Source organism: Acanthopagrus latus, chromosome 9 (genome assembly GCF_904848185.1).
Source record: "Acanthopagrus latus isolate v.2019 chromosome 9, fAcaLat1.1, whole genome shotgun sequence".
NCBI classification, from domain to species: Eukaryota; Metazoa; Chordata; class Actinopteri; order Spariformes; family Sparidae; genus Acanthopagrus; species Acanthopagrus latus.
The window spans coordinates 13,140,786-13,166,944 of record NC_051047.1 but is presented as its reverse complement, the minus strand read 5'-3'; the positions used below and the strand labels follow the sequence as shown (position 1 = coordinate 13,166,944).

The 26,159-nt window shown below is 43.6% G+C and overlaps 4 protein-coding genes and 1 long non-coding RNA gene across 9 annotated transcripts in view; 4 read left to right on the top strand and 1 right to left on the bottom strand.

The window, feature by feature from the left end:
- The window catches only part of frmpd4 (FERM and PDZ domain containing 4), a 31,594-nt gene extending 24,649 nt beyond the window's left edge, over positions 1-6,945 (top strand). For 4 of the 5 annotated variants that reach the window (XM_037109356.1, XM_037109355.1, XM_037109359.1 and 1 more), the window contains 3 exons: positions 134-1,328; positions 1,797-2,981; positions 5,011-6,945. In XM_037109356.1, coding sequence (XP_036965251.1) covers positions 134-1,328; positions 1,797-2,981; positions 5,011-6,218 — 3,588 coding nt within the window. In that variant the 3' untranslated portion in view covers positions 6,219-6,945. The remainder of the gene's footprint in view (positions 1-133; positions 1,329-1,796; positions 2,982-5,010) is intronic. The other variant, XM_037109358.1, reaches the window with a different exon arrangement.
- A 104-nt stretch (positions 6,946-7,049) lies between these two features.
- tlr7 (toll-like receptor 7) lies at positions 7,050-12,867 on the top strand. Its single transcript, XM_037109363.1, has 2 exons — positions 7,050-7,885; positions 9,549-12,867. Exons 1-2 carry the CDS (start codon positions 7,871-7,873, stop codon positions 12,693-12,695), a joined length of 3,162 nt encoding a protein of 1,053 aa, XP_036965258.1. The 5' UTR covers positions 7,050-7,870; the 3' UTR covers positions 12,696-12,867.
- Positions 12,868-13,040: 173 nt separating this feature from the next.
- Positions 13,041-18,462, top strand: LOC119025629 (toll-like receptor 8). Its single transcript, XM_037109364.1, has 2 exons — positions 13,041-13,271; positions 15,160-18,462. The coding sequence occupies exons 1-2, from the start codon at positions 13,260-13,262 to the stop codon at positions 18,244-18,246; spliced, it is 3,099 nt and encodes a 1,032-aa protein (XP_036965259.1). The 5' UTR covers positions 13,041-13,259; the 3' UTR covers positions 18,247-18,462.
- Positions 18,047-26,159, bottom strand: part of LOC119025637 — a 34,617-nt gene continuing 26,504 nt past the window's right edge. The window contains exon 4 of the long non-coding RNA XR_005076871.1: positions 18,047-18,171. This is a non-coding gene — a long non-coding RNA (uncharacterized LOC119025637). The remainder of the gene's footprint in view (positions 18,172-26,159) is intronic.
- On the top strand, positions 21,295-22,765 carry tmsb4x (thymosin beta 4 X-linked). Its single transcript, XM_037109374.1, has 3 exons — positions 21,295-21,449; positions 22,099-22,211; positions 22,335-22,765. The coding sequence occupies exons 2-3, from the start codon at positions 22,112-22,114 to the stop codon at positions 22,358-22,360; spliced, it is 126 nt and encodes a 41-aa protein (XP_036965269.1). The 5' UTR covers positions 21,295-21,449; positions 22,099-22,111; the 3' UTR covers positions 22,361-22,765.

The following is a 26,159-nucleotide window of genomic DNA, read 5'->3' as shown; positions in this document are numbered from 1 at the left end:
GTTTGTGAATATTTCCTATGGTTTTAGCCAACAACATTAAGTCTGTGCTGCAGTCATTATAACCTCATTCTACAGCCCAGATCTCCCATTTACTTTGCGCCCATTGTCATCTTCTTATCTGCCTCTTTCACAGCCCATCACTCTCTTAATGGAGTCTGTTGACGCAATGAATCTGGCCTGCTTGACTGCTGGCTACTACAGATTACTGGTGGACTCCCGGCGCTCCATCTTCAACGTGGCCAAAAACACAGACAGCCTGGAAACAAGTACGTCTGAGCTGAGGAGATCACAAAATGACTCGTCAGAAAAGTGCTGTGTTCAAATGTTTCAATTTTGGTTCCTCTTCCCAGGCCATGCTGCGAGAGTAAAGCAGAACTACCAGGCCATCGAGTGCACGTACAGCACACCAAATAAAGGATGTGAAGACAGAAACAACCAGAGGTGCAGCCAAGACTATTCTGATCAGGAGTGTGAATACCTTGACCACGGGAGATATGAGGGCCAGCCGGTCTACGTGACTGAGATCCACCAGGCCCACTCGATGCACATGGCGGAGAGAGTGGAGTGCTGCAGAATCCCTTGCTCTCAAACTTACCTCAACGTCCCGAGAACCAAACCCCAAGACTCTTCCAGGAGTGCAAAGGTCTCCTTCATTTTTGGAGATCCCCCCTTAGACGGTGTAAACCCGCAGAATCTGGGCTACCAGCGGCTGATGGATGAGGGCCCGGAGATTCTAGACAATCACAGCCCCATGTACAGGCGTCTTGAGGACGACTATAAGATGATGGATGCCATCGAGGATGGTGACGGGTATCAGTACTCCACCAAAATCTTTGGTCCTACCGAGTGCATCGAGGAGCCGCTGCTGCACGACATCTGCTACGCCGAGACGACAGATGACGCCGAGGATGAGGATGACATCAGCTGCGAGGAGGACATGGTGATGAGTGACATTGACAAGCCTATGCTGCTTTCGCTCTCAGGGTCCAGCGATGACATCATTGACTTGACCTCCCTCCCTCCCCCACCGGAGGGGAATGACGAGGAGGACAATGACGTACTGCTGCACTCTCTTAACCTGGCCATCGCTGCTCCTCCTCCCGGCTTCAGGGACAGCTCAGACGAGGAGGAGCAGCAGCAAGGGGCTGGGGGTCGGGCCCCGGCGGCCCGCAATGATATCCCGGTGTCTGTCATAGATTCAGTGCCCACCCACAGGGCAGAGGGCCACGGAGAGCCGCTGAACGATGCAGTGGTGTCCACCTTACAGGCGCTCGAGGCCCTCGCCGCGTCTGAGGAACAGAGTCCAGCACAGTCCGAGAGTAGCACAGGTTCTCCTTTCACTATTGTAACGTTCATCCATTAATGCCGTTTCGTGTTCCAGCCATTCACTTTTGATTTGTTGTTGTTGATTTTTTCTTTTTCAATAAAGCCCATTTTGTTCTATGTTTCCATTCGTGCGAGTATTTCTTCATTCATTTGAGCACACAAACAGTTGTGTTCGTCGCAGGGTCATTCATTTTGTCATGATTTGTTACTGTTTTGTGGATCATTTTTGTTGGTTACGCGCTGCATGATATCAGAGGGTCTGCTGCTAATACTGAAAAATGGTTTAGATAGTCGTCACTGCATGCTAATTTAAGTTATCTAGCAAAATTCTGTAATCATTCACGCCTTTTTCCCCCCACAAGCTAACTCACTACTATGAACTTTATTTGACTCATTCCCTGATCTGTGATATTTTTGATTTGCCTCAGATTAAGTTATTAATGAGATGTTTGTCTTTCTGTGGCACGCAGGTGTAGAAATATCGCGAGCGTTTAGCCCTGAGTCCTCAGATTCTGGCAACGAGACCAATTCCTCCGAGATGACGGAGAGCTCGGAGCTAGCCACTGCTCAGAGACACTCTGAGAACCACCTGAGGATGCATGTGGCCATGACAGAGGGGTACCATGCCGTAAATGAAGACAAGACAGAGGTCACCGGGACTAGTGATGGCGGTGCGGCAGCTATGCAGTACAATACCCAGGAGCATCAGGAGGAGGAGGCAAAATCAGCCGTCGCCTCCTCCCAGATCTTTCACTCAGATGGCGGTGAGATGGAGCCGGAGACGATGGAAATAAAATCGGTGAGTGAATACTTCACCAAGATGCACATGGGCTCAGTAATGGGCAGGCAGAGAGGGAAGCAAGGAAGCCAAGGAAATACCTGTGAATCCTCCGATAGATCTCACGTGATGCCTCACGACTCGGCTAAAGAGGAGCCCCCTCACCTTGTTGGGAAGTACAACGCGTTCACTGTGAGGGATTCCTATTACATGAATCAACTCGATCTGGGGCGAACTCACTTGAAAGACAGGCATCAAAAATGGCAGCAGAGAGCGCCTGGAAACAAAATGGCAGAAAATCTCCCTCCAGAATGTGCGAATGACTCACAGGCTTCCCACGCAGACAGGTTGACCGTCAAGGGAGAGAAACAGGACTCGGATGAAAAAAGCCAGCACTTAAATCTGCGCTCGCCGTCCAAATGTTCCGTCTCTGCCGAGGGAGACGCCGCTTCACAGGATAATCATCAGCAGCAAATTAAGATCCCGCCATCTGAGCAAGACCTCGCTCGGTTGTATGAATACCACGTGAGCAAGCGCATGTCGTCGATACAGAGTGAAGGCGTTCATTCCCTCCAAAGCTCACAGTGTTCCTCGATCGACGCCGGTTGTAGCACGGGCAGCAGCAGCTGTGTCACTCCCATGGATTCTCCCCTTTGCGCCACAGACAATATGCACGTACTGTCCGAGTCCTCGCTCAAGGGGCTGAGTTACGTAACGGCCGAGGAGAGAGCTTCTGGGCCCACCGGTCAGGGGAAGGTTGGCCATCCCATGGACCCCACCCTGCTGAGGAAGATCCATGCAGCCACCAGTGCTGAGCCCGGGTTCACAATTACTCGGGACGGCAGTCACAGAATGCCCAAGATTAAAGAAACCACAGGTAAAACTAAACAGGAGGGTGCTCTCGTTATCTGTGTCTGTGTAAGTGCATGAAAGGAACAAAAGGGACATATAATGATGTTACTCACTGCAGGCGAGTTAAGGCAGGAATACATTTTAAATGGTCACTTCACACATTTTTTTTTCTACCTCAATTAATCAAGTAGGGCTGGGCACTTAAAAGCAGTATGTCGCCTCAGCGTTTTCGTAGCCTGGCTTCCTTGGTATAGCTGAACTAACCTGGTTTCAAGCTTCTGAGGCTGAACACAGCTAAGTTGCAGACGTGTGGTGCAGCGATGAAGACCCTTTTTAACCCGGCACAGGGATGCATGTCAAAAGCCCTCCAGGCAGGGATCTGAGAGTTGATCTGACTACCTTCGCTGGGGAAGAGAGACAATTTTGTCAGCTCTGCGAGACAGCAACCCGCAACCGCCCACCTCCATAGACCACACAGCTGCCATTTTCCCTGGATGTGACGCCCAGGGTGAGAAGCTTGAATGCTGGGGTAATGTTGTGTTTAAAGGTAGGCAATCTGACAAATTGTTTGAATTTTCTTGATTGATCAGCAACTGAAAAGATGATGGACAGAAAAAATCTGGAGGGACTTTGGGCCATCATTTCCGGTAAAACAATTGATAACCCACTGGCTAGTATTAGCATTCGTTAGCTTATGTTACTGTTTGATTACATCCATTGTGTTTCACTTTCAGCCTTAAATAAACTTGTCCAAGACGTGCAACGATATTTTAGAATTAATTCACACCTTTCCTATCTGATCATCTAACACCATTACACAATAACATTAAAGCTAGGAAGTGGTTGAACATTAGCTGTTGTCTAATTGAAGCTAAAGGGTTATCAGATATGTTGTTTGCACAGAGAAGTGGCCCGATGTCCTGTCGGATCTTGACTTTCCATTGATTTTTCTATTTATGATCATTCAGGAAGCTTTGAAAATAGCAATGTGTCAGATTCTCTACATTTATCGACATGCATCCTGGAACACAACAGTATGACATTTGTGCTTCCCACCTTGAGCGTGGTGGCAGAGACAAATGGCCGACATGTGAATATGGTCAATTGCAATATTTAACAGTGGACAATGTCACATGCCAACCCAACTAGTTTGCTGACGGAATAAGGGCTGAAAAATGTTCGTTCAGTGGGACTCTTTTCAACTTCTTGTGTTCTGGAGTAATTGTTATAAGGAACAATAGCATGTGAGGTGCTTTCAACTAAACGTTTACAACCGGATGCTAACATACTTACAATGAAAATGCTAACATGCTGATGTTAAGTAGGTATAATGTTCACCATGTTTAGCATCCTGGTGTACAATGTTAGCATAATAGCGTTTGCTAACTAGATCTTAACACTGCACAGCTGAGGTTTTGCAGATATATTGCTATAAACTAAAATAGTGTATTATATCTTATCCCTTCACATCCCTTCACATCTCTTAGAAACCATTTGAATAAAACAATCTGTGGCAAAGTACAGGAAGTACACACTGATATTTTCACAGGAGAAAGATACTGGGAATTATTACTTCAAAATATATTCCTGCACTTATGTACCTGAAATATGGAGATTTCTTTAAATGTTGCTTTTGTTCTTTTCATCCATTTGAGCCTTTGGAAATTAAGATAATGGTTTCAATCCTGATCCCGGGACCCCCTGCCCCTGTTGATTTTAATGATTTTGATTGTAACTGATTCAAATAAATGACTTAAGCAGAGATTGGTGACAAGCTGATCATTTGAGTCTGGTGTGGTGGAGCAGGAAAACACCTAAAACATGCAGGGCAAGCGGGCCCCCGGGACCAGAAATGAAAAACACTGCGCTCAGGAATTAAAATATATAATTTTAACAATTATACAAATGCAGGAGAAGTTGCATATCATCATCTGATGTCTGTATATATAGCACATATTGGTATGTAGTTGTTGTTAGTATGAAACTGTTTATTTTATGAATATGTGCTGTGATGCTTAACAGTTCCCTTTGTTCTCCTACTACCCCTAGTGTAGCTTGCACACAGCTGAAGAAGGTTGGGGAAGAGTCATCTTTAGCTCTCTGTACTGAGACCACCACCACAACCATGTCACCGTCATCATTAAGAAGTAGCACAGAGCCCGCCGGGCTAACACAGGCCAGTCCCGAGCCCGACCCACACGCCCTGGCATCCCCTTCAAGCGCATCTTCATGTGACCCTACATCAGGCAGCCTCAGGAAGCCACGCAGGGTCCCGCTGCTCAGGAGGAGCTGGAGCACCATAATGCCAGGTTCCAGGAGCTTAGAAGCACTGATAGATAAGACCAAAGCCACACTCGGTGGGAAGAGTCGCGGTCAGAATTTCCAATCTCAAGATCCCTCAAAAGTGCAGAGGATATTCTCTGCCAAAACCTTGCCCAAAAGCTTTTCCCAGGGTTCAGTCGCGTCTAGTTCATCCGATAGAAAGCTGCAAAGAGGACCCTCCGTCTTGCTGTCCCCAGCACCGAGGCTGGATGCAGGTACGTGGAGGTGCCGTGGACCGTTCAGTGACTGTTTCCTGCGGAGAAGGACAAACACTGATGAAAATAGAGAGATTCCCTCGCATCCTCTGTTCTCCGTCAGCTCGGTTTCTTTCAGTCGCAAGGGAAACACGAAAGCCGCCTGTAAAACCGAGCGGAGCAACGCGGCGATGAGCGACATGAGCCTTAAAGCAAGGCTAGCCCGTGTAAATTCCATGAAGGGAAAAACCTACAGCCTTCACACAGGCTTTGCACTTGCACGGAAGGATGCCTTAGAGATAGCCGGCGTGTTGCGCTCCAGCGTCTGCCACTCGTGCAGAGGCGAGAGGCAGGAGGTGAGCGAGGCCGACATGGACGCATTCTCCCAGCTGCTCTTTATGCAGGCCAAGGTGCTGAGCAGCGCCTGCAGTCAGATGGCCGCGGAGTATGGCAGCCCAGAGGAGTTACTGCTCACTCTGACGCACAGCTTCCACACGCTCTGCTGCCTGACGCAGGCCTGCATGTCACTCGTGGAAGGCCTGAGCAGGGAGAGTGAGCGGCGCTCGGTGGTAGCCAAGGTGGATGAGGTCGTCATGAACTACGTGTGTCTGCTGAAAGCCGCTGAGGCGGCTTCAGGAAGCTCCCCCAGTGACCAAAGTGTGAATGCATTGACACATCACTCTGCCGCCATGTCTGCTATTATAAACACACTAACTCACTCACTGAAAACACTGCTCGACAAATAAACTGTTGTTATTTTATTCTGATTATTGATTTTAAAGCCATACATAAGAGACATGGGTCTAACAACCAATGTGAACTGCTGTGAAAGAAAAAAAAACTTGCCTTGTGTATACAATATTTTAATATGTAAAGTAAAACTAAAATTATATGAAACATTAAAGTTTTAAATAGATTATATTAAGGCCTCAATGAAGAAGCATACAGTCCCCCTCCCAACTATATTATCTAATATGACATAATAGAGATTGTTTGAATGATTTATTGGTTATATTAGGGGCATAACATGTAGATTATTACCACCTTGTTAGTACCTTGTTTATAAATTGTAAAAATATATATTATGTTGGAGAAACGCATACACTATATACAGCTCTAGACAAATCATTGCACAGGACAAGACATGATCAAATAAAAGTAATGAATATAACTTTTTCATTTGCTGGATTCACCTTAATTTAATGGATACTTTACACATGAACACTCAGTACTTTCCTGTTACTTTTTTGTCAAGATCATTAAAAAGATTAAAACTTTTCAAAAGTTTGTATTTGAATTTTTGAATGTCTGTTTGTGTTTGAATAAACATGAGTTTGTTGCTATTCATCACCAACCTTGGGCAGATAAAACTTTTTTTAAAATTTTATTTATTTAATTATCAAGGAACATGGAAGGTCACCATCATCATTAAATCAGTTGATCCTTGATGCATTAAAAGACTTTTCTAGATTATCCAAGTTGACTCCTAAAAAATATTATTATCCACACAAAAAAGCTGCTTGACCCATCTTTAGTTAAACTGTATTTGATAATTCAGGACTTTCCTATTTACTCATGTCTGAGTGTTGGTAATGCTTTTTGCATTAATGATCACTGGGCAGGAGAGAGAGTTTGCACAGTGTTATGCTGCATGACGCTCATTCATCTGAGAGTCTAGAGCCATGCTAGCACCGACGTGTACTTTGAGCCAAATGTTATCAACGGCATGCTCACAGTGCCAATGCTAATGTACTGATGGTTAGCAGGTAACGTTTGCTATGTCTTAGTCTAGCTTGTTAGTATGCTGACTTTTGCCCATGAGCGCAACACAAAGTACAGTCAAGGCTGATGGGAATGTCATTAGTTCTGCAGGTACAGGTAAATTAATTTTCATTCATTTTGCTTGGTGCAAGAATAGCATGTTTACCATATAGGCTAAACTAGTAAACCTCAACCGAAGTATAGGTTTCGCTTTCCTCTGCAGGCTGGTCGGAAATGAAACAGCACTTTCCATGGATGGTGGCCACCAAATAACCAACAACTCCTGCAGCTGTGCCTTAATACGGCCCAATAAGACCCAAAAACCATGACACGGTGTCCTAAAGAAAACCTTTTCATGTTAACATTAACAGATGTTCGCAGCATTATATAACAAACAACAATCAGTTGACACACATTATCACACAGATGTTGTGAAAGATAGAGGAGTTGGATGGTGCATGTTGTTTGAGACAATAGGGAAGTGATTCTGGCTAATTATACACTCGATGGGCTACCCCAGGCACCTGTTACTTTCAGCCCATCACCGAACATCAATGTGACAATGTTCTTTAAGCACTTGATCCAACTTGACAGCAGGAATCACAGCAGGACCTCTCCTCCAACTCCAGACTGAACAATGTTCTTCCACCTGGTGAGTATCAGTTACCTGTATTCATTTACTATACTGAATCATAATCACATTCATACTGTGTGTAGGGAAATGGCAGGATGACTTTGATCACAAGGGCAGTAAACCACATGCAGAGGTGAGAAGTAAACGCTAGCTTGTATTAGTCCGAGGCAACGGGCTGTTTGATAGATTTCAATCTGGTTTTAGAGCAAGGAGAATTCTTAATTACATTAGTGTATCAGCCAAACATCGGTTTTATTGCTTTTAGATCTTAAAGTAATACTCTCTAATATTTTCAACGTAAACAAATATCTGTTAAGTGGTTATCTAATGCTGAATGAGGTAACTCGATGACTGAGCCTATGGCCCTTGCATTTGCAATTATACTAAAGATGTACACTGGGTTTTGGTGGTGACTTCCTGCAAAATATCCTCTCAGAAGACATCATTCCCTTTTTGCATCCATGCGGTGTTGTTATGGAGGCGTGGCAAAGCTGGCAACTGACAGATGTCACGCAGGTGACTCTGGATCCCTGGGAAGCAGTGAGGCCCGAAAGAACAGCTCCAATTTTGTTTCTTTGAAACTGCCTTTTCAAAGCAGCTTTTGATACAGTTGGCCACGGGATTTAAATCGCATATCTGCTTCGGTTTTAGGTTTTATTCCTATTTATCTCATTGGAAATTCTCTGTGGCCACTGGCGATTTTAGATCTCCCTTTACCTGTAGTGTACTTCATTGCTCAGTCATTGGCCCATTATTATTCTCTATTCATACGCTACAACTAGGTCAGATCTTGTATAGACACAAAGGATTTCTATTTTTGCGCAGGTGACTCCAGGATTTATTCCTTGTTTAATTCCAATGACACAACATGAATAGTTAACATACAATCCTGTCTCACAGATGTAAAACTGGCTCTCTTAAAACTTTCTTCAGCTAAGCACAGATAAATCAGAAGCCATTATCACAGGTTCAGACCCCTCCTTGACAACAAACGTAACTTTGATCAACAGCTGGAATCAGTTGCTCAGTCGTGCTTTCTTCAACTATGCAATATCTAAAAAATGAGCTCCTATACTTTGACACTTTCTTTACATCCTGCTTAGATTATTGCAATTCACTCTATTCCGTCCTCACTCTGTGGCAAGAGCACTCGCAATATCCAATAGATGAGTCCACACTTATTGTAGCATATCTACAATGGTAAGATCTACATTTTAGAATTTAGAACTTTTTAAAGCAGGTCTGGGGTAAGCCCGTGATTATAACACTGACTAAAAAACCTCTTATGAGCCTGAATGCAGCCTCTGGCAGAGGAGATCAGGCAGACAAGCTCGGATTCTTCTTCTCTGAAAAACACACTTCCTTTTTAATTGTTTTTAATATGTTTAAGAATTTACTTTATTATTGCATGGTTTGTACTGCTGTTTATCATTTATTGGTATTTTTCCTGTTTATATGTCTTTGTAAAGCACTTTGTAACTTGTTTTTGAAAAGTGCTATATAGTTATTATTACTGTTGTTATTGTTATTATAATCATGAAAAAGCACATCCTGTACATACGTTGATGATTTTAGCATGTGATTATGCTTGATATGATGTGTATAATGTGTCTAAGCGTGTGTTACTGGTTTTCCACTTGCACACATTTCTCAGTGAACCTCCTTGTGTTTTTTGGTGCAGATGTGTGTGTCACTGCTGGGCCTGTGGTGTTTCCTGCCCCTGTCGACAGCCAGGGTTTCCTACCCAAAAACTCTGCCGTGTGATGTTGATGAGACCAACAATGGGAGCACGGTGACGGTGGACTGCACTGAGAAAAGCCTCACTGATATTCCCCGCGACATCCCCAGAGACACAACCAACCTGACGCTCACCATCAACCACATTCACAGATTAAACTCCACCTCCTTCCGAGGTTTGGAGAACCTGACTGAGATTGACATGAGGTGCAACTGTGTGCCCATCAAAATCGGCCCCAAGGACCGCATGTGCCTTCAGAGTGTGACAATAGAGGATAATACCTTTACCAGCCTGAGGAATCTGCGAGTGCTGTATCTGGATGGCAATCAACTCGAAAGTATACCCAAAGGCCTGCCTTCAAACCTGACGCTGCTGAGCCTGGAAGTAAATCACATTAGCTCTATTTCTAAAGCAAACCTCTCTGAGATCAGAAATGTTCAGATACTTTACCTCGGCCAAAACTGCTATTTTCGCAACCCATGCAATTATTCCTACTCTATAGAGGAGGGTGCCTTTCTTCAGCTTAACAATTTAACATTGTTAAGTCTTAAGTCAAATAACTTATCCTTTATTCCACCTCTCCTACCCACAAGTCTGAAGGAGTTGTACCTCTACAATAATAACATTCTAAAAGTCACTGATGAGGATTTCAAAAACTTGACGAACCTTGAGATTCTGGACATCAGCGGAAACTGTCCTCGATGTTACAATGCGCCTTTCCCATGCAACCCATGCCCAAACGATTCACCTCTGAATGTCAGCAGGAACGCCTTCAAAATGTTGAAGAAACTGAAGACGCTCCGCATGCACAGCAACTCCCTGACATCTGTGCCGGCTGAGTGGTTTGCCAGCATGACAGAGCTCAAACAGCTCGACCTCTCATCAAACTTTTTAGGGAGGGCGATAGGAGACACCACCTTCCCACATTACCTGGGCAAACTGGAGGAACTGGACCTTTCCTTCAACTATGACCTGCAGAGGTACCCCCAGACGCTGAGGCTGAGCTGCAGCTTCTCTGACCTCACATCGCTTAAAATTCTCAGGCTAAAGGGCTTCGTGTTTCAGCAGCTACTGCCAGAGAGCATTGATCATTTAAAACCTCTGAGAGGCTTAGAGGTTCTAGATTTGGGCACAAACTTCATTAAAATGGCAAACCTTAGCACTCTGATGGAATTAAAAAGCTTTAAAATAATCAGTCTGTCTGACAACAAAATATCCTCCCCTTCTGACGGGGAGGGTCCCGTTGGTTTCTCCGGAGGGGAGCCCCTGGACTGGTCGCCCATGTCGGCTACTGATCAGTACCAAAACGGGGAAGCGAGAGAGATTCATTACTTCAGATATGATGAATATGCACGCAGCTGCAAATACAGAGATAAAGAGCTCGGAGTCATTACGACGCTTGTCAAAGGGAAATGCAGCCGTTTTGGCAAAACCCTGGATGTGAGCAGAAACAACATCTTCTTCTTGCATTCGAGATTTTTAAACCTTGGCGAGCTGAGATGCCTCAATCTGTCAGGGAACGCAATGAGCCAAAGTCTGAATGGCTCAGAATTCACCTACCTGACTAACCTCAAATATCTGGACTTCTCCTTTAATCGGCTGGACCTGCTCCACTCCACGGCATTTCAAGAGCTGAAGAGTCTGGTCGTCTTGGATATAAGCAACAACAACCATTATTTTGAGTCGGAGGGCTTGACTCACATGCTTAATTTTACTAGAAATCTGAAAAATCTCAAGATTCTGCTGATGAACAACAACAAGATTTCTACCTCCACTAACACAGAGCTGGAGAGTCAATCCCTAGAGAGGTTAGAGTTCATAGATAACCGGTTAGATATTTTGTGGAGGGATGGGAACGACAAATATTTCAATTATTTCAAGAAATTAATTAATCTGAGTGTCCTCGACATCTCTAGTAACAACCTCAATTTCATTCCAAAAGATGTGTTCAGCGGCTTTCCAGACAAACTGTCTGAGCTTTACATTAAAGACAACAGACTAAACTACTTTTCTTGGGGCCAATTACAACTTCTCCATTCTTTGAAAGTCTTAGATCTCAGTGGAAACTACCTAACCACTGTCCCACGCGTGCTGTCAAACTGCACCACGTCCCTGGAGATGTTCATTTTACACAATAACCATATCCTAAAACTAACGCCCGATTTTCTCAAGGATGCCTTCAGCTTAAAACATCTGGATCTCAGTAACAATAACATAAAGCACATCGAAAAATCTAGCTTCCCGGACAATGTTGTTAATAAGATGGACAAGCTGCTTCTGCACAAAAATGATTTCCAATGCAACTGCAATGCCTCTTGGTTTGTCACGTGGCTCAACAGCACCAACGTGACCATCCCGAGACTGGCCACAGAAGTGACCTGTGCCTCTCCGGGGGCACAAAAAGGCCGCCCTGTGGTCTCAGTGGACCTGCTGGCCTGCCAGCACAACTACCTGTCGATCATCTTCTGCATCCTCATGTCTTCTCTCGTCCTCGGCTTCCTCACCCTGTCCGTCTCCAGCCACCTCTTCCTGTGGGATGTCTGGTACATCTACCACTTCTGCAGCGCCAAGCTCAAAGGCTACACCCGCCTGCAGTCCCAGAGCTCCGTCTATGATGCTTTCGTGATATACGACAAGGAGGATACTGCAGTGACGGAGTGGGTGATGAAGGAAATGTGCGTTCATCTGGAGGAACGCGGAGACCGGCCCCTGACGCTGTGCCTGGAGGAACGGGACTGGATCCCTGGGTGCCCCCTGATCGACAACCTCTGCCAAAGCATCCACAGGAGCAAGAGGACCATGTTCATTCTGACCAGCAGGTACATCAAGAGTGGCAACTTCAAGACAGCGTTCTACATGGCCCACCAAAGGCTAATGGATGAAAAGGATGACGTCATCGTGCTGATCTTCCTGGAGAAAGTGCAATGCAATTCGAAGTACCTGAGATTAAGGAAGAGGCTGTATAAGAGGTCTGTGCTGGAGTGGCCAACAAACCCTCTGGCCCAGCCATACTTCTGGTTCAGCCTGAGAAGCGTGCTGGCAACTGACAGCCACAAACAATACAACAACCTCTTCAAAGAGACACTGTAAATAGACCAGAAGAGGCAGTTCAATCTTAATTTTTGTTTCCCTATAAATGTACTTCTGCATATGAATAACAATGTGTGAACACGTAACGCGTATTTTCTTGCATCAGTCAACAAAGAGGAAGACAACGGTAAAATGAGTGATTAAAAGTGTGCTTACTGTAAATACCCCATTCACTGTTCAGAGAAGAGGTTGGCATTCTGTGCCATCTCAGCAGAGGGGTATTTTTTTTTTCATCCTTTTATTTTAAGATGTTAACAAAACTGCCAACATGTCAGGAAATGGGGAAGTGATACAGATGCACTTCCTCAATTCTCGCGCTACATCTACCCCAGAGCCTTGTTCTAAGAACTAGACAGTGTGTTACTGTTATGATTGACTCCAGTGACAGGGGGATGCTTGTATTTCTTTCACTGTGTGTTGTTTACTAAAGATAAAGAACACAGAGATGAAGTAGGACATTTTGATTCGTGTTGACTTGATGACCCACAAGGCAGGCAACAGTTTTTGACAAATGAGTTTCAAGTGCTAGAAAGTCATTCAAGGATCATAAGGAATCAATACAACATGTGCATGATGGTGAGTTTCCCTGATACAAGTTTCTCTGTATGCTTTGAAGCTGTGCTTGATGTATACATACCCCAAATGTTCAAACTGTTTTACGCATTACATTTCCTCAGAATCATGTCAGGATGTTTCTGTAATATAATCTCTCATTGTTCACTGTGCTTCTGTGTAAAGAAATTCACTGCACAAGATAATACATTGACCGGCTGTGTGTACATTTATTCGATTACTGTTTTTTTTTTTTTTATTATAATGAAGTGCTCTACAGTAAATACAGTTCATTAAAGTTAACTCACAACTGTGTGAGGGAAAATAAAGCTTATCGTGTCAGTATCACCTTCCTTTTTTTAGAGAGTCCCTGTCAACCATCAAGCATTAATCGGCGGTGTGATCACATTGTGCCGCCCAACTTTGTCAAACACAAAGAACACTGTTTTAAATGATAGTTTCCACAGGTACTGTGTTTCAGGCTGAAATGTTGTGAATGTTGAGCAAAAATAGATATTTCCTGAGGAAACTGGGTGTTAAAGGGAGGGTGTCTAGCTTTTGGAGGTAGAAATAGCTTACTCACTCTATTTCAAAAGCCAAATTTATACTAGTTAAACATGCACAGCCTTACTTAGTTCAGTTCACTCTGGGGTTGTGCTGCTACAGCCTTAGCTCGTCTGATCTGAGTACAATTCAGATATATATTGAGGTATTATTGAGGCAAGTCAGCTTTTCGTAACTTGTGCCACCATTGCAGTACTGTGTTTAATATTTAAAATGATCCCACAATAGATGTTGAGCAAAAGTTACATAATATTGTTGTGAGGGGTTTACTCAACATATAATTCTAACAAAATGCAGAGAGCCCTCATTCTAGCTGAGTTCTAGTTCACTTACAGACTACTGCCACCTGCTGGGAACAAGTGGCATCATTCTGAAAAAAGAAACTTCTAATTCTTATTCCTGCTACAAGGAGCTTCATTCGTTGATGATTTTGTTTTTCTAACATCAGTTTACAGACTGCATAGTGATGAGAGAGTGTTTCTATTGATGACTGTGTACAATTAATTACTGTAATATAAGGAAGGTGAAACAAAGTAAACTTTCTTTTAGTGCCGCAGCTTTGAGACCCCTCAATACACCCACAGCACTCCGCCACAGAGAATATTTATCATTTTTTGAAAAACCAGGTAGCAATAAAAAGCAGATGATCATATACCTAATCAGACAACAACCAGAAGACAAGGAAACTTGTTTTCAAAGTCTTAATCAATAACATTCTGGTTGTTTTTTCGGGAGGTGACAACGGAGGTCGCTAAGAAATGAGACATCTTGCTTCTGTTTCTCATCCTTATTGAAAGTTGCACATGCACAGTACTGTTCAGCCAACTGACAAGCACAGAAGCCACTAACGAAAGTTACTTTTTAAAATGCGTTTTACTTGCATCTCTCTTTCAAACTAAGTATCGGAGCACCGCTTAAACAGAGACAGATTCAAAAGTATTAACAGGCGGGCGGCAACACATGTCATAGCATCACTTCTGAACATGGGCAAAAATGAGCACGTCCACCCAAATGTAGTGTTTCCATCATAGCCGACCGGAGCTGGAGCCGATAAGCACCAGTGATTACAGCCGTTACTGAGTCATTTGATGTGGGAGTAAATGCTGATTACACACATTCACGTTGAAGACAAAAGCAAGATGTTAGCAGATGTTAGTGGGTTTTAATGTCCACGATGAACAGAAGGAATTATTCCAGCAAACAATTTAAAGACTCATATGGGCTACTATATTGACTTAAGTTGGAAATTGCAAAACTATACCATATTTGAAACAACAAATGTATGATATAATTAATGATGTTTGAGTTCAAGTAACTTCATTTGAAAGATGTTATTGTTTATCTACAGACCGTCACATGTTGGACACGCCTGCTGCTCTTCTGTCTCTGCTGCCACCATGAGATCCAGCCTGCTGTATGTAAACTTTGGTGGATGTCACCCAAGTTCCCTTGTGATGTCACAGCCAAAAACTCCTCTGAGGTCTTGTTCGACTGTAGAGGGCGTCATCTGCATGCAGTACCCGAGGGGATAACCAGTAACGCAACTCAGCTCGACGTATCAGAAAATTTCATCAAGAACATTTCGGCTGACGCGTTTTCTGGCCTGCCGAACCTCACTCAGCTTAAGCTCAACTGGGCAAACAAGAAAGAGGAAGTGAACATCGACGCCAATGCTTTCAAAAATCTAACAAAACTGCGTGTACTGAGTCTGAGTGGCACCTGTCAGACACAAATTCCCAGAAATCTCCCCCTCAGCGTGAAGACCCTGGAGTTAAACTTTAACAAGTTTGTGTCGGTGAATAAGTCGAGTCTCGCCGGCTTAACGAATGTGACGCATTTATGGTTATCGAAAAACTGCTACAGCTGGCATCCCTGTGGGCAGTCGTTTAAGATTGAGGACGGCAGCTTTGAGAATGTGTCCCAACTGCAGGCTCTGGACTTGTCCTTTAACAACTTAACTCAAGTTCCCAAAGGATTACCCCGATCGTTACGCATTTTGAGGCTGGGTTCCAACCAAATACAGAGCATATCTGAAGATGACTTCCGTGGGTTATATAATTTAGAAGCTCTAAAAATACAAGGGAACTGTCCAAGGTGTCAAAATGCTCCATTCCCCTGTGTTCCCTGTGAAAACAGCTCTCTTAGCATCCACCCTGATGCATTTGACGATTTGACACAGCTTGACCTGCTGAATCTTGGAGGAAACTCACTGACCAGCCTGAATCCCTCCTGGTTTAAGAAGCTCAACAAGCTTAAACAATTGTTGCTGGCTTTTAACTTCTTGCTAAAACCAATTACTGAGGATGCAGCGTTTCTAAGACACATTCCCAAACTAGAAAAACTTGATTTCTCATTCAACTTCGATCTTAAGTACTATCCTAAGACTTTAAATCTTTCAGCTGAGTTTTCAAATCTTAGGTCTCTTAGAACTTTGCATTTGGAGGGCTTGGTCTTCCAGAGTATCGGACCAGGGACACTCAAACCTTTGTACCAGCTCAAAAATCTGTCTGCACTGAACTTAGGGACTAACTTCATTATTTATTCTGATTCCACCATATTCAGCAATTTCCCCCACCTGAAAATGATCTACCTCGCAGAAAACAGGCTGTACCCCATTTCAGTAAAGAGCCCCCCACATCCCAGCAAGGGATCCAATCAGAGGTCGGAATTTTCGATTTCGCCGCTTGTGAAGCCCCTTTGGAAAGATTTTGATTTTGAGATTACACAAGGCTTAATCAAGGAAGAGTGCTTTGACTCGGGACAAGTAGTAGTTCTCAGCTCAAATAATCTGTTTTTCATTTCTCCAGAGCAATTCCAGGGCTACGGAGATATCGCATGTCTCAACCTCTCGAGAAATGGATTATCAGCTGCACTTAATGGAACAGAGTTCAGAGGGCTGGACAATCTGACATATCTGGACCTGTCATACAATAAGATTGATCTGGCCTACGACTACGCCTTCAGTGAACTACAAAAACTGGAAGTGCTAGACCTCAGCCACAACGAACATTACTTTAAAGTGTTCGGGGTAACGCACAACTTAAATTTCACAATGTATCTGCCCGCCTTACGAGTGCTGAATATGAGTTTTAACAGCATTCACACATTGACAACAAAACAGATGCACAGCAAATCTTTAACAGAACTCCAGTTCACGCATAACTACCTTGGAACTCTTTGGAAAGAAAAAGACGGCACATATAAGAGGCTGTTTGCCGATCTCACTAATTTGACAATCTTAGACATATCCTACAACAAAATTGCGAAGATTCCTGATGATGTTTATGCGTATTTGCCACGGAACCTCGTCAGGCTACACATAAATCACAACAAGCTGAAAGATTTCGTGTGGGACAATCTGCAGTTTCTCCGTCAGCTTCAAGTTTTAGACCTGAGCTACAATGTTTTGACCAATGTGAGCGGCATACACTCAAACGGCACCCACAAAATGACCGTCCTCGACCTGAGTCATAACCACATCTTCCACTTGGACGACGGATTTCTAAACGGTGCGAAAAGCCTTAGGGTTCTTAAACTCGGCTACAACAGACTGACGACCATCAACCAATCCACCTTCCAGCCGAGACCCGAGAGTCAGATTGAAACTTTGTACTTGCAGAAAAATCCCTTCCAGTGTACCTGCGACTCATTAGATTTCATTCTATGGATTGAAAACAGCGGTATAAAAATCCCTAGACTGATCACTGAGGTGACGTGTGACACGCCGGCAAACCAGAAGGATGAACCTCTGATAAAGTTCGACATCAACCAGTGTGTAAATGACAGTCAGGCGTTCTTGATCTACCTTCTCACAAGCACCGTCATTATCACTTTCATGTTTGTGGCGACGGTTGCTCACTTATTTTACTGGGATGCTTCCTACGTCCTGCACTATGTTAAAGCCCAGCTGAAGGGATACAGCTCCCTGAACTCATCGCACGGTGTTTATGATGTCTTTGTGACTTACGACACCTCGGACCCTCATGTGTCTGAGTGGGTGATGAGGGACCTGCGAGTGAAACTGGAAGAGGAAGGAGAGAAGCATCTTCCTCTGTGTCTGGAGGAGAGGGACTGGCCCCTGGGAGTCCCGCTGGTGGATAACCTCACTCAGAGCATTCAGTACAGTCGCAAGACCCTGTTTGTTTTGACAGAGGGCTACGTTAAGACCGGTGTTTTCAAGCTGGCGATGTATCTGGCCCACCAAAGGCTGCTGGATGAGAATATCGATGTGATCGTGGTGCTGATGCTGGAGCCCGTGCTGCAGCACTCTCACTTCCTGCGTCTGAGGAGGAGGCTGTGCGAGCAAAGCGTGGTGGAGTGGCCGAGGACACCTGCCGCGGAGCCCTGGTTCTGGCAAAACCTGAGGAATGTGGTCAGAGTGGACAATCAGGTGATGTACAACAAGACTTACTCAAAGTACTTCACCAGCCGCTGAAACAAGACCAACAGCCTAAGATTCATTTAGAATTCTATCATCACATTTCTAAAAGAACTGTTTTGTCCACGTTGGCCAAACACTGACGTGGTCCATCAAGACTTTTATCAGAACACAAACAAAGACATTATTTCATAATTGTTTGCTGACAATTAAAAATGTGAATAACAGAATTTGACTGTGATTTGTGTGAAAGTATTATTGTATGAATAAATCCATCCGTTTACAATCTGTGTCATTTGGTTGTTAAAATAAACAAACTGACCTTAAGGTGAAACTCTCGCCAGAATGCAACCTAGGCTTTTTTGTGAATGTATATGTGTCAAACCTTTGTGTAAAAGCATAATTACAACGAAAGAGGCACTTTTAAGACACTTTTCATGACACTTTGCTGGTAGTATCACCAGGGTCTCTACACACAGCTCAGCTGAACCACATGCACTCTTCCCAGACGTGTCGATCCCAAGTACGTCTGGGCTGCCATGACGACGGCTAGAGGAAGAAGCTACTGCTGCGTACACAAACAATGTTCTCAATGCTCGTGTTCATGTGTAGAGACCCTGGTGATACTTCCAGCAAAGTTTCATGTTGTGCCGAGTCTTAAAGTGTTCTAAAAATAGCGTAAAATATTTTGATGCTAGCGTAAAAGTGCCCCATGCACTCCCATTGAAAATGAGTTTGAGACAAAAACGAATATGAATTCTGAATCCACCCTAAATATTTATCTGATGTATACTCCTGCCTTTTTTTATGAATCTCATCTCTGCTGACAACAGAAATCACATTGGCCTATGTCACTGCAATAGAGAATTCTGTACAGTGGTGTGACACTGACCATCTCATTATAAATCTCAGGAAAACTGAAGAGAGGGTTCTGGACCCGTGCTCAGTGAGCAATCATAGCTCTGTGGTCATACATGAAGAAGAATCAGTCAAGTGTGCTCCTATGAGAGTCTTTCCTCCACATAGATAACAGCTTGTTGACAGTGTGTGCTTCGTTTACAACAGAGATTGTTCTTTTTTACGCAAACTCAGGGTGCATGTGGACCAGAGGATGAGATGTTTTTATTATACCGGGCTGTTCTAGAGAGCAGGTATGGGATGTCAACTAGGTATGGCAATGTTACTGTATAGCTGAAAAACAAGCTTGCTCGTCTTGTACAGACTTCCATGCAGGCTATGCGGGGTAAACTCAATCCCCTCAGTCAACATGTGAGCAGTCTGTTGTCAGGCAAGCACAGAAGATACTGTTTGACCCGCAACATAATTATCCACGAAGAGTATTAGCTCAAGAGACAGATCAAACAAAATAATGCTGCTCGAGGCCGCAGGGACCGTGCAATAGCTTGCGGTGTTCTTATCATTACTGGTTGTGTAATAAGTGCAATGTGTGCAGTATGTGTAATATGTTCATTATGTGCAGTAGAGGGGTGTCTGCAACAACTGGCACTGACAATAACTGTGATGTTCAAAAAAGTGAAGTAATGATATCGAGTTAACAGTAAACATATGATAATATCATGTCAATAATCCAGCGCCTCGTAAATCCACTCTGTTTCTTTCTGTTCCCACATGGTCGTAACAGACGTCGGTAATGAGCCTCAACACTGGCTGCCAACCAATCGCCTTACAACAGGATAAGAAGAAAAAGCTGCAGTAACAGTTAACTGTTAGCTGGCTAGTGTGTGACATGGATCTGCTGCATGGCCGCCACTCACCGATTTACTACTGCTGTGCAAAATCACGTGGAAACGACAGACATTTACTGTCACATCGACGCTCACAGCAGCTACAGTATTATACATGTGCACAGTGTTTGAGTCCAAGACAAAGTTCCGCTATGGGAACGATACAGCAGTGTACAAACAAATAAGTCCTTCTTCTTCTTAGTGTCACTCACCATTATCTTCACTGGCTGTGGGCCTTTGTTCAACAGTAAAAGAAAAAAAAAAAAAGTTTGACTCATTCGTGACATGTAACAGTACAATGATTTCATTGTCATATTTACACTTAAATAAAATCTGTTGTTTGAATGTTTTAATGTGAAATGAAAACTATTTGCCTTGTGATATGTAATACCAAGGTCGCCATTTCCAGGGAAATTAAAAACAAAACACAATGCAGTAGAGAAATGGTAGGTAATCACATCAGCCCACATAGTTTCTACTGGCGGCCCCGCACTGAACGACTCAAGGGCCGGTGCCGCCCCACGGCCCTGTTGTTGGGGAACTCTTATACAGTATCACTCACACACAAGGCAATTCAAAGTGCTTTGCAGGGGCACAGAAATATATTCAAAATTATATACGAATAAGTAAAAAAAAAAAAAAAAGAAAAGAAAAGAAAAAAGTTAAATTAAAAATAAGTTATGTATATAAATATAATTTTGACCTTTTAGCCTACCTCAGGTTTTCTGGAGAGGTTTTCCCTCCGATGAAAAGGTTTTTGTTTTTTTCCCTCAGTCAGATCGAGGGTCTGAAGACAGAGGATGTCTCTTGCTGTACAGATTGTAAAGCTCACTGAGGCAAATGGCTTTGTGATTTTGGGCTATAATAATAAAAATGATTTCATTATGCCTTCATATAGTCATGTATTTAATCATTTATTTCTGCATTTCTGCACACTCATGTCACTTTTGGTCTCTCATACATTCCTCATCTTCAGTTACTTCTGTCGCAGTTACGTTACTTCCTTGTTATTACTTCGTCTGGCCGCACGATGTCGCCCTGACCCAGTTTTAATAGCGTTTAAAAAGCATTGACTCGGTGAACTCAATGCCTTACTCCTAAATGTCTCTGTAGTCTACATTTAGATCATTTTGTGCCATAAACAAACACTCTGAACCGATGTGACGGCAACCACTTAAGTAAATACAATAAAGGAGAACAACTGATAATTCAAACGTGTCGCTCATCTGGTCTGACGCAGCTGGCCGCAGCTGACCAGACGCAGATAGTTTAGATGGACTCAGACTCGCAGACTAAATGTAAAATATGAATCGAAGGTATATCTCATAGTTGGCGCTTATCAAACTGTTTGTAGCTCAAAAAGCGACTTTTTTCTTCCGAGACGGTGGGCGTGACGTCAGGGGACTATTTGCATACTGCGCAGTATTTAAGGTGTGATTGACGGCGGACTCATCACTGCGATCCTGCGCCGTTGAGAAGTGTGCCCTGTCCTCCCGCTCTCTGACTGAAACCCTGGTGAGTGCCTGATTTATGTTTATTTAAAAACATCCTAGTGTGTGTTTCGAGGCTCGCTTTTATTGTAGCCCTGCTGTGTGAGTATCTAAATCACGGTTTTCTACTTTTATTACCCGAGAAATCACCGTCTCGCAATGTCTTTCCTGTCCCTGTCCTCGAGACTAGACGGATTCAGCTGCGCAGGATGCGTTCAAAACTGCCCGGAAAAATCAGATAAAAGGCGAAAGTGTGACGTGATTTAAAACAAAGACGTGCTCCAGAACGACTTAAGGGTTTAACATTGTTGCTTTGTAGTCTGTGAAACTTAAAACTTCATGGGGCTACATGCTCTGTTTTACTTATTCAGCCCAAAACTTAATATTATGTGTGCTCCGTTTCTTAAAGTCGAGGTTTGTTCATAGTGGGATTGGCATTAAGGCAGTGCGCTCATCTAGGTTGCTTAAAAAGGGCGGTGGTCCCTCAAATGCACACTCCCACTAACCGACACAAAGCTGGTGTGTAGTCAGGCGCAGATGCACGTTTATTTTGCACCAGCGTCCTCCTGCTGAAACTCACGTCAACCAATCAAGCTGTTAATTGCGACCTCCAGGTGCTGAAGTGTGTTCAGTGTGAACCCAACTGCAAAACTTATTTATGTTTATTTTTTCAGAGCCTCTGCAGACATGTCCGACAAGCCTGACATCTCAGAAGTCGCATCCTTCGACAAGTCCAAGCTGAAGAAGACAGAGACTGAGGAGAAAAACACACTTCCAACCAAAGAAAGTATGTGCAGCACCTAATGACTTTTTAAAATTTTATTTTTAAACTAGAGCATTTGAATTGGTGTGATCACAACCTTTGGCACTAACGATGCAAACTTTACTTCTCCTTTTTTCTTTTTTGCAGCCATCGAACAGGAGAAGTCAGCATAATGCAGACCGGCACTCCTTTGCTCTGTACATTCCACAAGACTTGCCTTTTTTCCTTTTTTTTTCAAACTTGTATCTCACGCTGACTAATTGACAAAACTGTGGCTGTTCAACCCTTGCCGCACTACTCTCTCGTCAAGATGTCCCTCTGTACAGTAAGCAAGTGTGGCGTAACATCGGCATGGGTTCCTGGTCATCTGTTGCTTTGGCTGCATCTCCAGGGTGGCGATGAGGAGCAGTCATGCCATGAAAAAACCATGGGACCTACACTTCATGATTTGTATCCCTGCTCCAGCCACTTGTGAATGCTTTAAGAAAAACGATGAAAACAAGCAGTGTTTAATGGTTTTTGTAAAATCTGGAATGCAAGTTTGTCAAATATGCAAAATAAAAAAAAAAGTAAATTGACTTGATGTGTCCTTGTGGTTGATGCTGTTCAGCTATGTGCGCTCTTCCCAGAAGAGTTACAAGGACTACTGAGCAGAAAATTCTGCTTTTAATATGAAGCGCCTCTGACGGCATGGGAACACTTTGTAAGCAGCGCAGTCTTAGGTGCTGGCACAGTAAAGTTACCGACTGACCTAGAATGTGCTGACAATCCTTGCTGCTAAAGCTTGAGCAGCTTGCTCCCACAGACCAGCTGGAGTATAAATTTCGAAATCTGTGCCTTTGGATTGCACACTTCAGGATTTTTAAGTTTTGACATCGACATTTTCAAAAGGGGAACATGAACCCTGACAGATCAGAAACTGTCCTGCAGTTTTGGCTGTGCACAGGAAGCTATTGTGTCTTTCAATGGACTTCTCCACCTACACAGGTGTAACTGAAGCCTTGACTATCTGGGGAAGAGTGGAGCTGTCTATAATTATCAACTCTGACTCCAGTGGGCAAAATATCATTTGCACCATGCTATGAGGGAAAATGCTTAGAACTGAACAGGCCCATGCTCAGCTAACCTTTAGCAGAAGTGTCGCTGAACTTTTGCCTCCAGCTTTCAAACTGTGTCTGTGTTCATTAAGAAATGCTCTGCTGGTAGAACAGCATAAATGTAATGCTAGGAAAAATGTGAGAATGAACAGTGTCTGCTGTCAGCTGGGTGTCCTCCGGTCCCTTTTACTGTAATATGGCTACAGGTACACACTGAACAGCCTGTATCTGATAGAGCTGAGGTCGTATGTGCTCATACACAAACAGGAAGAGAATAAGCACAGCAAGAGCCCTTTGCTGTGGTGCTAAAGTTTTGTTTTGTTTTTTTTTTTTTAAAGGGGCACTACTTTGTCTTGGAGAAGAAATTCCAACTCGGTATTTGAATATTTTCAGTATAAATGTGGTACTTATTTTTTAATAAATAAGGTAAGGTAAATAAGGATGCCAGAACACTGTTTGAAGCTAAAAAGGTGACAGGGGCCAGCAAATATAAATACATTTGAAACAGTATGAAATTGTACTGTCCTTTAAGGTCAGTTTGTTGAGTCATGAAAACAAAGAGTTTATATTTTCAGTTTATGTAGGTAGATACTTATGTAGACCCAAAAAACTACACAGCGCAGCTTTAAAAACTAATGAACAAATGTGCTCGTGCAGGACTGTGAACATACTGTAGTGAAGTGGGTAACAACGTGAGTGCTCTGAGTTGACCACAGCCTTCATTTTCGTGTGCCGTCATTATTGTGTACACCAAGGCACTGACGAGGCTGTCACAAAAAAAAAGAGAACCTGCTCTACCTCATTCTGCTGCTCAGCGACAACAGCTGTGTCTCCTGTGGGGAGAGATAGAGCAGGGGGAAGAGAGATTACGTAACTGTAATGGGTCTTTAGACTGTAACAGCTGTGCTGTAACAACAATAGGCTCTGCTGAGGGGTTTGGCACAAATTCATGTTCATCCTCTTTCCCATGAGGCTGCATTTATACTCATTTTTAGCTTGGGAAAGAGGACATGCTAGTTGTTTTTTTTTTCCATCTGCCCTTTAAAGAAGCACCAAAAAGGCCAAAATATTTATATTTTTACACACATCTGTAAAGCCATGCAGCCCTCCCACGCCCCTCTGAGTCCTCTACCATTCTTACATGAAATCTGTTCACACAACAGCTCCTCAGTGTCCCCTAACAATGTGTGCTTTGGAGAAAACGGCAGCCAATACGACACATTACAAGACACTGCTATCTCCTGTTACACCCTCTCCACATGTTTCCACGCTGATAAATGACAGATTTATCCTGACAACTTCACGGCGTGAGTGCAGCGTGAGGGTTCAGATTCTTCCCCAACGACACGGCACGAAAAGAAAAAAATCAAACCTGATCCGTGTGTGTGTGAGAAGCAGAGCGTTCAAATATTTAGATATTTACTGTAGTTTCAATTGGCGCTGCTCATGTGGGTGTTCCCAGTCAAGACCCGATAACTGTCCATGAATAGGGATGCAAATGGCTCTGAATTGACACCAAGGGCTGATTGTGGTGAACTTGGCTTGAGGCACCAAAAGGCCATCTGCCAGTGTTGTGACGGGCACCCTCTGGACCGGCTGTGGCTCGGACTGACTGCAGCCTTCTACGAAGAACAGATGCCTCTGAGACTGCCTATGGCTACATACGTAATGCGCTTTGAGAGTGAAACCACACTGGGAGTAATGCTCCCCAGATGAGGCCATACTGTATATCAACAAAAACGATGTACTGTTGATTTGGCAGATTTTGGACGGAGGGTACAGTGTGAACAAACATGGGACTGATATGATAATGCAACAAACTAATGCAATAAACAAAATGCAATACATCTTTAAGGGTTACTATGTACTTTTGGAGAAGATATTCTCAAACTCTGACCTAAATTATTATTATTGTAATTATCATTAATGAGGCAATAATACAAACTCAGAAACCAGAACACAATTTGAAGGTAGAAAGGTGGCAGGGTCTGCCACATATAAACAGAGTGAAACAGTAGTTTCTCAACAGGAAAAGCTACAGGGGCGAAAACAAGGCTTGTTTCTACTGGTAATTATTTTTACGTGCAGGAGGAAGTGACAGAATGTCACAGCCGCTCGCAGCAGCACGATGAAACTCATCTCTGCATCTCTGCTCCTTCCTCATGTTTCTAACACTTGTGCGCCGCGACCGTCTTTCTCGCACCTTGTTTCCATGGTAGCAGACAGGGGATTTTAGACACACGTTCAGAGAGACGGTGGTATTGTTCAGAGCTCTACATGCGTTCAATTACCTCCAAGATGAAAATAATTTGGTATCCATGCGGGCAATTGTTAACTAGAATCACTGCATAGGTACAAGGAGCAGTGACTTCAGAATCTAGCCCCAATGCTGAGCCTCTACTCCTCTCTTGATGGTGGCTTTGCTGTATGTAAAGTTTGTATTCCTCACGTGATAATTCACATTCTTGCATTGCAACAGTTTTTGGGCAGAACATACTATTCTTCTATCCCCTCCCAGTGTCAGTGCCTTCACCTGAGCGCGCTTATCAAATTAAATGGAATTTTGTTGCTGGAAACATAAATTCAGCTGTGAAAATGAGGGGCTGCGGGCGAGTCTATTTGGAATAGCTTCTAGGTGAAGTAAATCAAGAAAAACTCCCCAAAGAATATTTTCAGGTCAGAGGAATGCTTGAGACTCCTGAAACCCTCTGGGGAAATTGTCTACCTGACCAGACGCGTTTCTCATGTCAAGCTTTGCATTTTTGAGGGCGTGCAATGCAGGCAGTACTCTGAGCCATGCTCTAATGAAACATCGAATGCATCCAGCTACGAGTTGTACTGTTGGATGTAAAGTATAAAATGAATTCCTCTATCC

Coding starts and splice junctions, on each gene's coding strand:
- tmsb4x (XM_037109374.1), top strand. CDS start 22,112: ATGTCCGACAAGCCTGACATCTCAGAAGTCGCATCCTTCGACAAGTCC. Junction 22,212..22,334: donor CACACTTCCAACCAAAGAAA/GTATGTGCAGCA, acceptor TCTTTTTTGCAG/CCATCGAACAGGAGAAGTCA.